Source organism: Platichthys flesus, chromosome 12 (genome assembly GCF_949316205.1).
Source record: "Platichthys flesus chromosome 12, fPlaFle2.1, whole genome shotgun sequence".
Taxonomy (NCBI): Eukaryota; Metazoa; Chordata; class Actinopteri; order Pleuronectiformes; family Pleuronectidae; genus Platichthys; species Platichthys flesus.
Window position 1 is genome coordinate 8071548 of NC_084956.1, and position 14595 is coordinate 8086142.

The following is a 14595-nucleotide window of genomic DNA, read 5'->3' on the forward strand; positions in this document are numbered from 1 at the left end:
AGATCCCGACAAGGAATCACATCTCAGCGAACATATTGATCTGATTTACAAAACCTCCACTCTAATGCGAAACAAATGGCGTGGGCGTGAACTGGTACTTAACCATAAAACCCCAGCATTACTCCGTCTCCGATGAAATACCACATATATCCCTCACCAGGGCCTAATGTGCTGTTTTACGGCCAGATACGACTGAGGTTGACCCAACAGTTTGTTTGACAATTAGGGGAAACCTAATAAGGATTGAATGGGAGTGAGAACATGCCAAGAGAAAGAAAGGATACCCTTTTTCACCGGGAGAAATGGCTAAAACAACACGGGTCTGAGTGACCTAAATGTGATTCACAGGATCCGGAGCCGCTCGACAAAGCAACTCGCGTCATTAATGCTTCAGGAAACCAAACAGCGTCTTGAGAAACAGCCACAAAGTTTAATTATAAAAGAGAGCTGCTAAATATTTGACAAAGAGTGGCGTGTTTTATTTACCTCGGGTTTAATTTCAATAATGTAAGGTTTGCTCGGCGGTGGCTCATTGCAGCGGCGTGTCGGGGGAAAGTGAATAAATCTCAAAAGATTGTTTTCTTTCATAATATCCAAATAAATCACTTGCGTTGCCCCACAGTCACATTAACGCAGCTCTAAACCCAAGTGTGACTACGACTGAAGATAGTCAACTTCACCAACATATAAAAACACACCCCCCAAAAAAAAAAAATTTGATAACCTTCGCTTATTTCTCTTCAGCATATGTGTGTGTCTGTGTGTGTGTGTGTGTGTGTGTGTGTGTGCAACTGTGTGTATATATATACAAGGTCCAGTGTTGCTCTTGGCCCGGCATTCATCCCATCACCCCAGCTCTGGCCTTGTTTCTGTCAGCAGTGAACCAGGGGAGTAAAAAGAGTGGTGGGGGGAGAGGAGAAGGAGAAGGAAGAGAAGGAAAAAAGAGGGAAAGGGAAGGGGGGGGTGGTGACGGGGGGGGGGGGGGGGGGGGAGGGGTTGTCTCCATGGACAGATGGACTGCTCTTTCTCAACACATGTGGAACCATGTTTCGTCTTTCACTGCCGTCAAGCTGGAGCCGAATCCGTCGCTCTGTTGGCCCGCGCCACTCTTTCGTACTGCACACCTCTCTCTTTAGCAAAGCACACACACACACACACACACACACACACACGCACACACACACCGCACACAAACATCTCCGTCTTTCTCTGCACACATGTTAAAGTCATCACCCCTGCTCAGCGCTAGTAAAACACAACACCCCCGGCTTCTCTGCTGTTGTCAAGTCTTGCCATTAGCTGATGCCACTGGGGAATCCTACCCCAGTGAGGTGGGTCTCCCCCGGGAGCGTCAGGCACCACGTTACGTTCAGCCGCCACTCATGTGAACCCAAACATGTGAGCATAATTTGGAAAATATCATTTATACTGTGCGTCGCTGTACGTGTCTTGACATTTACAAACTGCGATAAAACCGACACGAGGGAGGAGGGAATAGAAAACAGGGCGAGAATAATTTGAGGTAATGTTTTGCTTAGTGAACAGTATTACCCAACGCTGGATGTCGGAGCACTGGGAAGGAGGTTCTGGCTCCGAGGGCTGCAGAGAGGGTCTGGGTTTCATTTTTCAGCAAGTGCAAGCCAAGGGGAGAGCTGCCAAGTACAGCTTTCGCTCTCAACACTTCCTGCTCTTCCTCCGCTGGCCCGGGAGGAGACAGGCTTCACTCAAACATCATGTCGGTTTAGGCAGAGGGGTGGCCAGTTTATTCTCCCATTTCTCAATGGGCGTCAAAAAAAACTCACATCTGTCTTGTGAGTTACAGCGGCCAGGGGGGGAAGTGGAAACGCCACGATTGACACATTGTTGAGCCACAAATTAAAGGTGTGGTGCACGCATGGGTAAATACGGGGGGGGAAAGGAACATTTCCTATTCAAGTTACCAGCTTTAATTGACTCACTAAAGCCTGGAGAACCAGTGCAGCACCAGTTCCCTCAGCGGAAACCAGCGTGGAAAAAAAAATCCAGAAGAAGCACCTGCAGCAATCAACTCTCAATCACAACAACAGTGGCCCCGTCCACAACGGCGTTTTCATTATGGATGGCGAGAGCACAATGCCAGATTAACACTACCTACTGAGTGCCATCTTAATTGCCCCGCTGCAGATGCGGTGAAAACATGTCATTTAGGTACTCCATAAACAGACTTGTGCTCGCAGGTTATGGAGACAGCCGCTCGGCAGAAACACACCCTTCTTCTCCGATGCTGATGTGCAATTAAAATGGTTTTAGAAATCCTCTTTGACAGTCCAGGGCTTAGCCAAAAATGTAAATGACATTAAAGGAGACAATGAATTTAATTTTGTTTAATGTCCCCTTTCACTGATTCTCATTTACATCACATTTCCACATAAAGGGCTGACCTTATAAATACTGGCATTTGTTCAGCTTTTGGAGGTAATCACGCTTTTGCAAAAACCAGATGGGAGCGCACACATTTTCCGATTTGTTTCTCAGAAGGCCGGGGGAACCACACGCGCGGGCGTTCTAAGGCGGGCCGCCTTTTGTTTCTGGTAAACAACTTGACAACAAGTCAAGTGCACTCTGGGAAATGACCTCGTAGGTGTTCCGCAAATGAACGATAACGCGCGGTCGTTTGGAAAATACAGGCGCGCTAATGAGGGACATAACGGAAAGCTAAGCAAAATTTACATTAGGCCAAAATTTAATTGCATTAACACACGAACAGGTGCGGTGAGGCCTTTATAAATGAGCTAAATGAATAAAAGCCTCCCACAGCACAGCCATGTGTGCTGACCAAAAAAAAGAGACAAGGGGAAAAAAGAAAATAAGGGGAAAAACAAGTCAATGTCATGAATTATTCAGTGGCTGGGCTGCACTCCAAAGGTCACTGCTCTTTGACCTTTGTGACAGGAAGTGAAAGGGAGCGCCGCGGCCGCAGGAATAAATGGAGCTGACATGTTTAGATCTGGTCCGGAATCTGAATGGCGTGGGTAAATTGACACGGGATGTTAAACCGCATGAACATACATTAAATTCAAAATTCATACGCGGGGGAAAGAATGCACACGCTGATAACTCATTCCCTCCGTGTGGCCGTCGCAGTTCTGCTTGCATCAATTGTCCCCGGCTTTTCCCCGAGTACAAAAACGTGACCTCTGAACCCCCCCCCCCCCCCCCCCCCCCGACGCACAGAACGAGTCGTTCTCCCTCCACTTCCAACAACATGCGCCGTCTTATTACAAAATCCATGCGCGAGCCCCGCACGAATGTATCTAATCTTTCACACTGGAGAAGACAAAGTCAATACGCGAGAGAGTGGAGACAGATACCAGACAAGTAGAGTCATCAGAAATTGAGTTATGTTTGACTATACACACACTACATGCACTGTAAATGGGGAAAGCGTCTAATCAGATATCGGTGCCTCATTACTATAATTCTAAAGACTCAAATCTACCGACTGAATAAACCTGCATCCCCCCACTTACTTTAAGGCACCATTAAGTTATAAATGTGACATCTGTAGCACTGCTGGATTTATACAGGGGGGGGGGGGGGAGATGATTACACTGAACTGCAAAGTGCTGCGGTCACAGCAACAGTCGCACAAAAAATTACTGCTTCCTTTTTACTAGCGTGAGCGGCAATAGACTTTGACGCTTTTAATCGGGTTTGATGTGGGAAGAGAGAATAGCGTTCGCTCGCGCTACTGAAGATTTACTTTCATGCAAATGCACTTAATGCAGAATACACCGACTTCCTTAACAGATAGTGAAATTTGAGTCCCAACACATATCAAGGCGCCCGAAAGAACGCAGCAGAACGAGGGACTTTCTGCGTCCAAAAAACCAGACTGAATAATGCAGGGACATCAAATGTAAGTGCTGAAATATTTAAAGACCAAGCAGTGCTGAAACTTTGTGACAGCTGTTGGGCCTATATCTAACCAACTTACTTTTTACTTTTTTTTTTTTACTTTTTTCTAAGCGAATCCTTCCTCTTCAAAAAATCTGAGTGAAAATCTGTAGCAAAACTCTGAGAGAGAAAATAGGGTAAACAGATGTCTGGCTTGACCGCAGGAAAATAGGACACATTTGGAATGATAAGTTTCCCAAACTCCGGTGGATATGCCAGATCCATGGGAACGCCAGTTAATGTCTCGCTAGGTGCCAGCTAGCTGTGCGCGCTCTCCCCTCTTGCCATCTGGGAAAAATGTTTGCAGCGCAACGAACGCCATCAATGATTCACTCCAAATCTGTTTCTTAAGGTTTTTCGACCATGCTACTGTTTCTCCAGGAAACTGTGGCAGTGCTAGTCCCCGGTTCTCGCTCTGTAATTGCAGACAGATGAGACGGGCCTGATTCAACAATCAAACCTCTCCTCGAGGTTTATGTCACTCAACTATGTTCTTCTCGATTGGAAATAATCAGTTGCTGCCAGCAGTGACCGCAGTACAGGTGCCTGTAATGATGTGCATGAGGAAATGACAGATGTAACCGAAATGGCTGTAAAACATGGAAGCTCTAACTAAAAGCTCAACCCGTGTGCACAGCGGGACACACTCGGGTAATTGCAGTAAATAATCTTACGCAGCAAAAAAAAAAAAGAAGCCTGCACCGTGCCCTGGTGGTGTCCGTAACTCACGCTAAACCCTGCAACCTCTCACAGGCACCCCCCCCTTCTCCGCGAGCCCCCTCCAGCCACTGGGAACCTGTGTGGGTCTGCCGGGGTGAGCTGACGGGCTCATAGTTACGACATGGAGACAATGGGAGGGTCTAATGAGGAACATATGCTTTTGTGTTTCAACAGAGCCGCTCATTGTGCAAGGAAAGGGATACTCCACTCCTATTCAGGCTCGTCACAATGAAAATCCGAGCCCTCCCTGAGCCGGTTGAGCTTACAATATCCATCCGCTTCTTTTTATCCCTTGCTCTCTTTTTTTTTCCCACCCCTCTATCTTGACTTTAATTCTCCGTGCATTCATTTTTTGCTTATTGGACTTATGTTACATGTTTTGTGTCCCGGCGCATTGAAGAACGATGGTGTGTGAAACCCTGGGCAGCAAAGAGGCCGCCGAGCGACACAAAGCAAAACATGAAAGCAGCGGAAATTGGGCGTCTCAAGTTATATGTTAATATTCGCACTTCACTGATAAATGCACCTGACTGATAAATTAAGCAGCCCACTTGGCACCAGATCAAACAGACAAAGAATCCTCTAACCTTACATGGTCTAAACACATCAGTACTTTTTTCTTCCTTACAGGCACTGGGACTGTCACGAGGAGTAAGAACAGTCAGCCGGAGCAGCAGCACGAGCAAAATACAAGCAGCATGCGTGAGGACGTGCGTGAGGACGTGTGTGCGTCAGGCTGTCTGCGTGTCGGTGCCCCTCGCCCGTGTGTGTGTGTGTGTGTGTGTATCTGCATTTATCTACGTGTGTGTCTGTGTGAGTTTGAGTTCAGACAGCAGTAGCTCTGGTAATCCATCCAGGCTCCCAGGGCAGCCAGCTCCTACTTCCTGATGCATGAGAAGCCGCTGGAGTGGAGTGGCAGCAACAACTGCTCAGCCCTATTTGATTACTAATAAGAGAGTTGTCCCCTCTGTCAGATACCAGGCATTCTCCACTAAGCAAACAGTGATTCCGGCTAGTCAAACATTAGCATTGCTGTCTCTCCCTACTACGTGGTGAGAGTTACATTGAGATCGAGGCTCAAACGAAGCCCCCTACCTCGCTCCCTTATATCCAACGCACACACGTGCACACACATGCACACACGTGCACGCACATCCACGCCCGCCTAAATATATTCACACTGACCCGGACGTATAGTTTCGCCGTGTGAGAAAAATGTCAATGCCTGAAAAAGAAAAACCATTTATTCTCCCTCTTTAGAAAGTGATGAAGCCAATATAAATGTGGCAGATGTAACTTTCCTGAAGGTGCCGACACAAAACAGGCCCCCATAAAATGTTTATCCCCTCTAAAGCGCAACTTTAATGGCGTCAAGCTCACAGCGAAGGAAACAGTCAATGGAAAAAACAAGTATTGACAGTGTGAAGCGTCACTGTCGTAAACAAAGAGAGGGAGCCAGCCAAATAAATCGGAAGTTGCCTAAGCTAATTGGGCGTATTCCCAGCATGATCCTCCAGTGATTGAGCCACCTGTGATTGAACAAACCCCATCCAGGTGGTGACCGCCCCTCGGTGCACAGGTACCTGGGAACGACGCCCCTCCGCCGCTCACACAGGCTCACCCCTCGGTTCCCACACTGAGGGCCGCGGGAGGACGCAAGTCAGCCCAACTGGGCCGTCTGGCACACCGGGAGGGGAAGCATTGGTGCACCAGCTCACCCATGTGCCCGCTCGGGGATGTCACTCACACCATCACTCGTTCATCCACCTCATTCCCCTCGTTCACAAACACAGAAGAAGAAGAAGAAGAAGAAGAGGGAGCTGCTCAGTAGCCGCCTTACCTGTCAATGATCACAGGGTCTGATGGAGTCTCGTTCCTGTTTCCACAGCTTTTCTTGTCACAGCATCGGCTATAGGAAGACAAGACATATGTGTGAGTCATGTGTGTGCGTGTGTGTGTGTCTGTGTGAGGGAGAACAAGCAATACTTATACTGCTAAATAAATAAAAATAAATAAATAATGCACGCAAAAACCACATACATTTATGAAGTGGCTCGGAGTGGTTTTTGATATCGGGGAACAAAATTGCCATGAGATTTCCTTCACTCAATCTATCCATTCCATTGATGCTGATGGCTGATAAAAATGGTGAAAACAACATGTTGTGTTGTTTGGCTTAGTGTTGGAGGGGAGGGGAGTGGGGATTGGGCCAGGAGGCAGGGGAGTCACTTTTCACAGCTTCAGCTTTTGTTTACCTCTAATTGCCAAGCTGCTATTTCTGAGGGAGATGCAAGGTGCCACCCTCAACCAATATTTCGGCGGGGCATTTATCAATTATGGCCTCAAAAGCACTAATCTATCTTCCAGCACATGTTTCAAGCATCTCCTCCCCGAGCCTATAGCTAGCTGCCTTTTCCCTTCTTTGATTAGAAGTTGAGTCAAAACCGCACGAAATAATAAACAAATACATCATCCCGGGCTTCAACGTGAAATGAAAACATATAAACATGTGAGAATAGGACTGATTTATGCCATATGGTGCCGAAAGGAAAACAAAGATTTTTGTGCAAAGCTACTGTCAGTCAACCGCGTGCTATTTAAATATGTGTGATTTACATGACTTTCCAGCAGCAGCAATAAAGATGTGTTTTACAGCGAAGGTGCCGCAAAGTATTAGAGCAAATATATAATTCAAAGCCTGCTGTTGTACAAGCAGGGGGAAAAACAAGACAAGATTAAATGATTATTCTTATTATAACTGCCCTTATTATGTATATCCACTTATCTGATAATAGGCAGCAGTTAAAGTACTTCTTTATTCAGCAGCAAAACACACTTCCTCTCGGCACAAAAATATATATATATTACCTCCAGAGCGCAAGCATATTCAACGTGTCACAAATAAGTGATGGATGCATGTATAAATTGAGCGTGAGTGATGAGTTTATGCATGGAAAAAGACAAATCATTCTCAGCTCTCATGCTGCACTTGCTCTCAGCCAGTAACTTGAACAATGCACCGGTGCAACAAAGGAGAGGTTAACCGACAGTATCCGAATTCAATGTTCACAAAGCTCATGCTGAGCTCGACAATAACAACAAAAGGCGTTTTTCCTTTTGGTATCAATGACACCGCTGAATAGCAGCGCAATACGAGAGCTTGAGATGTATGTGGTTAAATGACGCTAAAAGGCTCGCTGATCATTGTTGACAGGTGGGATCAACCGAGAACCGGCTCTCAAATTAGAAGAAAAAAAGGAAAAAGCTGATATACATGACATGCAACGTCTATGCATAACTTAACAGGGAGCACATTGTCTCTGGCAGGCATCAGTGATGACACGCGGTTCTTGAAATGTGCGAGAGATAAATGCGGTGAGAATTAAAAAACATAACTTATGTACTGTGTCACTGGCTGTTTATTATACATGCAGTGTCCCTTCACCGGAGGAGACAGTCAGTACGTTCTCACTGTCACATTCAGATTCATATCAAAGTTGAATCTCAGCAAATCAAAAGTTAGAAATGACAGCAGCTCTCTCTCTGTCTCTCTCTCTGGCTGTCAATGTGTGTGTGTCTATGTGTGTGTGTGTGTGTGTGTTAAGTGTGTGTGTGTGTGGGTGGACCACAGGACAGCCTGGATTGCTGCATCACATCATGAGTGTCAAACCGTCTACTTATTGAATGGGATGGAATTACTTTTAGCCTGGATGTGCAAAATGGACAGAGCACAACAACAACAACAAAAAGATAGAATACAAATAAATAAATAAAAAAACGCTTACCTGCACATAATTTCATGAGTGAGAAGAACTCTGCACATTTCTGGATTCTTGTCTTGTCCCTCATAAATGATGGCCTTTGAAAAGAAATGAGAAGGGGGATAAAAAAAATAAAAAATAAATCAAGTGAGAACACAGTCATCTCTTAAACACATGTTAGTTCCCATGAATTCACAAATAATTAGTCGAACACAGCTGCTGTTTCTGAACACCACCAAAAAAAAAAAGAATGATAAATCAGGGCAGGAATAAACATGATGTTAGGACAACATAATATATTAGATGAGTCCTGAGTAAGAATGTGGTTAAGATCATCATATTAATTTATACCCACATCAATTATCTCCTCAAATAAACAATTACAACAATAATTACAATGGTAACAGCAGCAGCAATAATTTTTGTGGCACTGATAATAAATAAATGTGTATTAAAAAAATATCACGAGAATAAAAGGACTTGTGATGGCATTGATTGCAATAATTATAAATTGTAATATATTTTTTTTTATTTTATTAATCTGGATAATATCCCGTGGCTCACACAGGCAGACAGGGAGGTTTTCATAAGGAGAGATCCAATAGAAGTGTCATCAATATGCTTATAATCTGGGGATATTTGGGGGAAAGTGTTAATGGGCAATCTGTTGTTTATTTTGAGCCGCTAACAATGATCTTTCTGTGGATAAAAAGCGGTGTCTGGCGGTACGGTTGAGTAATTTTTGAGCATTGGCTGAAACAGATGGCGTGGAGCTATCAGTTCTGCCGCTCTTCTCTCTCTCTCTCCCTCCCTCGCTCCCTCCCTCCTTCTCCCATGTCTAAGGATAGACTCTTTACCTCCCCTCGCACTGAGCCGGCTCCCAGCACAGCCTCCCAGTATTGACTAAATACTTAAGGAAATAAAAACAGGGACAAATAACAAATAAACAAATAAAAGTGGCGCGTTTGTTTGTGTTCTCGCTGCCACTAATAAATCCTATAATTATTTTATTTATATTTTGAGTTGCTGGCACGCTTCGGGCCAATGTGGGATGAGAAAGTGACACATCTGAACCAGGTCGCATTGCTCCGATTAAAAAAAAAAAAAAAAAAGGAAATCTGTTCCACTTGAACCGTTGTGTGTTTTTTTTTTTTTTATTCCTTTTTTCTTTTTTTCTAGGAACAGGGCGATTATCTATATTGGTTTGATTTATGTCGCCATTTGCAGCTGTAGAAACAGAAATCCATAAATTGCTTGTTCTGCATCATTGACTCGGATCATTCGCACAGGAATGTGACCAGTGGCCCAGGCTGCACGGCTCTATCCCGGGGAGCCTCTGCACGAACCCTCCGCTGGAATAAATTCCTATTTCCCCCTCGTTAGAATTCACTTTAAATGTTTATTATTAAAAAGCAACAATAAAAAATATATTAGCCCGGGCTCCGGGGTCAGTTTGCATGTTTGTGAGGAGGCTGAGCTAATAAAAAAAAACATATCAATATTCATATTTATATATTACATTTTACGCATAATTTTCCAAATCATCTTTAGAAGCGTCGCTGACCTCTGACTCTTCGCAGGAAAAAGTCAAATCAGATCATATGGAGCAGACGTAGCGTTCAATTTTTAATGTTGGACAAACTGAGCTTACAAAGAAGCCCCAACTCGAGCAGAGTAGAATTGACTTTGCAATCTCGCAATTTGATATGACCCAACGTAAACAGCCGGACCGGAGCCTGTCTCCTCTGCGTCCCAGCGACAATTACATTTTTAACTGCAGGTTATTTATTTTTATTTGTGTTTGTTCTGTGTCTGCATCTCAGCGGTGTGATGACAATTTTATCAACGGGCGTGTGTTTGGAGTTTAGCTTCTTTCTTTTTTTGCACAAGTGAATCGTGCATGTGAGCAGAGTTGCACGGTGCGTTTAAAGTGCACAGTAGCAGCTTACCTGCTTCGTCATGGAATCGATTAACCGTATGTAAAGATCCTGTTCTGTTCTGACGCCTGGAGAGAGAGAGGGAGAGAGAGAGAGGAGGAGACGAGGAGAGGAAATAGAAAACAGGAGCACTTGAGAATTTTGAGGAATTACAGGCAATGAATTAAAATAGCAGAGAAAGCACTCGGAAGAAAAATAAAAAGTTTGGCAACACAATACAAAATATAGAGTTCAGTCTTATTGCATTTGCAGAATTATCAGACGGTGTGATTAATATAATAATAATATTTTTCAGTGGCAATATTATTCTGAGGTTAATACATATTTATTAGAGGTGGCGTTGAGCATGCAGGTGAACTAACGGTGTTTGCAGGAAATATGATGGACACTTGAACTCACCATTGCTGTACAATAACTGTAGTTTGTAATGAATCCCATTGTTAGTTTTTTCACTGGTCGGTTCCTGCAGAAGACAAACAGTTTGTCAAATAAAAATCAACATCAACAACTGTGTGTGTCACTAGCACGTGTCTGGGTGTTTGGAAATGTATATTTTTTTATTTATTGTTGCAAAAAGACGAGGAACACCTTAAGCTGTTTAAAACGACTGTCATCAATGAATTGACTGTTTTCTCTCTCTCTCTGTTTTTTTCTTCTTCTTTAAATAAATCAATATTACACGTGACTCCCCCTCAATAACCCGTTGCCATTTCACTGAGCTTTACAATGTTTAGGAAATGCATGTGCTGATTATGTTTCTTGCAGGTAAGGCTCGCGTGTGTTTTCTGAAATAATGCCCCGCTTACTTTGTCCTTCTCCACAAAGTCCACAAAAGCTGTCCTTTCGATCTCCACGGGCTGACCCTGCCTGTCATACAGCGCCAGGACGAAATGGAAAAAATTGGATTTTCTGAGGTTGGACGGGGGCTGCTTTTCATAATGTGCCCGTGCCAAGCCGACACCGCTGCGGGGAGAAAACAAGAGACCATGTCGGTTAAGCACCGGACACCGGGGATAGCTGCTGAGGTGATGCAGGGAGAGAAGCTGAAGGAAAACATTGCAGATGCAGAAGCACGTTGTCGGGGTTGGGGATGGAGTGGGGAGGGTGGGTAAGGGAGAGGAGAAGAAGAGATTTCTTGATTTGTCACAATAATGGGTAATCTCATGTAATGAAAGAAGGGGAAAAAGCCGAAGGGGGGGCATTTATTGGGAGACCGTAATTGATACAGAGTATTCAGGGGATTGAGGGGTCGATATGATGAGGAGGGAATGCGTGAGAAAAATCAGATGCTTTTGGCATGCGTACCTTTGGGCGGCTGTGTTCGCGTCCACCACCCCAGCTGTGTGCATCCAGGAGCGGACTGAGTTCAGTCCACCCAGCGGTTCCTCCTTCATCGTCGTCCCACCGCGCGGTATAGTTTCCTGAATCCCAAACATTTAGGACAATCTGCGTGCAAAAGGCGAGCCTCCTGCGAAAAATTAGCGGAAAATAAACGTCCAAGCGTGTTTATCCTTCAGGGTCGCTTCTTCTTTTTCTCTGTGGTGCGCGTCGCTGTTGTCACGGGATAAGCAGCCGAGCCGATTCACACTTGCGAGGGACAAACCCGGTCCACAGGTCTTGCCTCCCTCTTCAGTCCGTCCGATGTGAACAATTCTCAAAGTGCTGCACTTAGTTAGAGCGATATCCACAGACTGCAAAAGTGAATTGTTCAATAGACAAGGTTCTTTCTCTTTCTCTTTTTTTTTTTTTTTGCTAGTGTTCCTCTTTGCTTTGTTTTTTTTAAAAAGGTCTTTTCTCTTCTGGCTTTTTTTTTTTTCGTGCTATTCACAGAAAAATCGATGGCAGTTGTTGGTGCGCGCGGGTGATGATGCTGCTGCTCTCAAAGTGCCCACATCCCTGAAGCACCCGCATCCAAAACCTTCAGGACTTCTTGTTGAGTTTAAAAAAAAAAACCCCACTCCTGCAGAAAAGGTGCTGCTTGCTGCCGCTGCTGCTGCTTCTCCGCAAGACAAACACGGGCGAAGGCTGATCACCAGTGGAGGTGTTCCTCGTACACAGGAGAGGTGGATAAGGGGCCCTTTCGCGTCGTGCAGGATGGATGGGAACATGCAAAACTAAGCCCTCTTTCCCCGAGGACTGAAATCTTTCCCGGGAGCCAAAACTCTAGACCCACGGGAGAGGCGCTGTCAGAGAGTGACGCGGCCGGGGGCGTGGCTTTGCCCATATTTGGCGCGCTGACGCTTCCTGTCGGGCAAGCGCTGCTCCGCGGCGCGCGCTCAGCCCCAAACAGCCGCAGCTCGGCTGCACTCACTCGCTCCACTTTCCCTCTTGCTTAGGCCCTATATGTGGTGAGTTTTGATTTTTTTTAACAATATGGGAAAATCGGCTGTAACCATCGCACATAACGAGGAAGGAGAAGAAAAAAAAAAGAATAATATACATGATAGTAATAATAATTTAAAATTCAAAGATTATTGCTGATTGGATTTTTTTTTAAGCTGGCCTGATGATTTGCAATTTCCGTGATTAGCCGCGTTGATATATTTATTCGATTACATCTGTTATTACTTGTTTGTTCACTCATGTATCGAAAGCATCACTTGGCACACACGCCATAAATCACATTTCAATAGCGGCACATCTTCATTTTTTTTTATATATATATCTTTTTTTTAAATCGTGCACTTTTAACTCCATGCACGCTGAAGCCTCTTCATTTTCATTTTTTATATTTGTCTGTGATTAAATGTGATTCACATCAGGCGGATTTCTGCCATCAGACGTGATTATTCATCTATTAATTCTCGTCAACTTTGCACCGGGCGTTTATCAATGACTTCCACTTGTTTCGTGGCTGTGAAACCGCGGAGCTGCTTGTTTTATTTATGTTCTGCATGAAACATAAAGAGTTGGAGGAATCAGGGGGTTTAATTTCGCGGCGTCCATATTATTGACGTGAGGAGTGATCAGTCACTCACTGAACATGAAGTCACATCTTCTGACCTCTTTAAACAACAGAGTCATTACATGTCTATCATGACATTAAACAAACTTGCAGGGAAAAGCTTGTGTGTCTTCTTTATTTCATGCACGTCCTATGTGTGTATATATTTAAAAAAAAATCTGCAATAATCAGAAACATGTTAATCATTTTTAAAGAGCCAACTGATGCCTTACATGTCCGACTCTGTCCGAGAGGGACAAGCAGGCAATCCGGTTCATTAGTGGTGAAAAGGAGGAGAGGATGGAGGGAGAGAGGGGAGGAGGGTGCGAGGAAGAGAGATGTGTGCTATATCCTGAGCAATCTATCTAGCTGGTGCTGAGGGTTAATAGCTGCTGCCAAAGATAAGTGAATTATAAGCTGTTGCTTTCACCTCTACACAATCTATTGCCAAATTGCCCAGTCACAAAATGAGGGTGAGGATTATTTTTTAACTTTTTTTTTATATATTTTAAGAAAAATAAAAGTTTTAATTTTAAGGGAAATAAACAAATAAGAGGCAAAACTCAAAATAGGCCTCTGTTAAATAATTATCTTTATCCTTTTTATATTTAAGCAAGGGACATTCATGTTTTTAATGTTTTTGTCTGTTCTGCAGAGATTGTAAATATCTGTTTTGCACAGAACTGCACCCTGCTTTTTTTATTTTTTGCACTGTTTCAAGTCGCTTATTAGAACTTAACCCCTGATTACACGCACCAAGGCGATTTAAATCTGATTATCAAATTAGGAGACTTTGAGACAAATCCTCTTAGATCTGATACTGTTGACTGGAGAGGGAAAATGGATCCCCACACCCGTCACGTAGGTAACGATGCTGTCCTGAAAGGGAGTTTTAAACCGTATTTGACAACAAATGCAGCTGCCCCGCTATTTCAGAAGATATTAGAGAGAAAATGAATGCAAATCTGTGTGCAGGGGCCATCTGGACGTGGAGAGAGGGAGTCAGCTGCTGCGCACACTGAGGCGCGGAGCCTGAATCCGTCTCAGCTCATTCTGTGGGATCATCTGCGTGGTGGGCTTACACCGTGGAAAATGCGCTCTCCATCATTAGGTGAAATGTTAGCATCAAAATAAAAGGAGACGCTGATCCCCGTTGGTTTTAGTGACCGCGTGCGTGGGGGACTTTCGCACGCGCGCGGAATTAGGGGATCTCATAGACACATTTTCCTATTTATCACTTTTTTTTCCTCTCATGAAAACCTTGTTTCTCAGGAGGTAAGTGATGGGTGACAGGCAG

General features: G+C 44.4%; 1 protein-coding gene across 1 annotated transcript in view; it reads right to left on the bottom strand.

Annotated features, from left to right (window-relative positions):
- Nucleotides 1-12469, bottom strand: part of ebf3b (EBF transcription factor 3b) — a 70149-nt gene extending 57680 nt beyond the window's left edge. Inside the window, 6 exon segments of the mRNA XM_062401509.1 lie at nucleotides 6497-6565; nucleotides 8442-8515; nucleotides 10367-10422; nucleotides 10754-10817; nucleotides 11161-11317; nucleotides 11660-12469. Of these exon segments, the coding sequence (XP_062257493.1) occupies nucleotides 6497-6565; nucleotides 8442-8515; nucleotides 10367-10422; nucleotides 10754-10817; nucleotides 11161-11317; nucleotides 11660-11790 (551 nt within the window). The 5' untranslated portion in view covers nucleotides 11791-12469.
- Between the last annotated feature and the right edge of the window lie 2126 nt (nucleotides 12470-14595).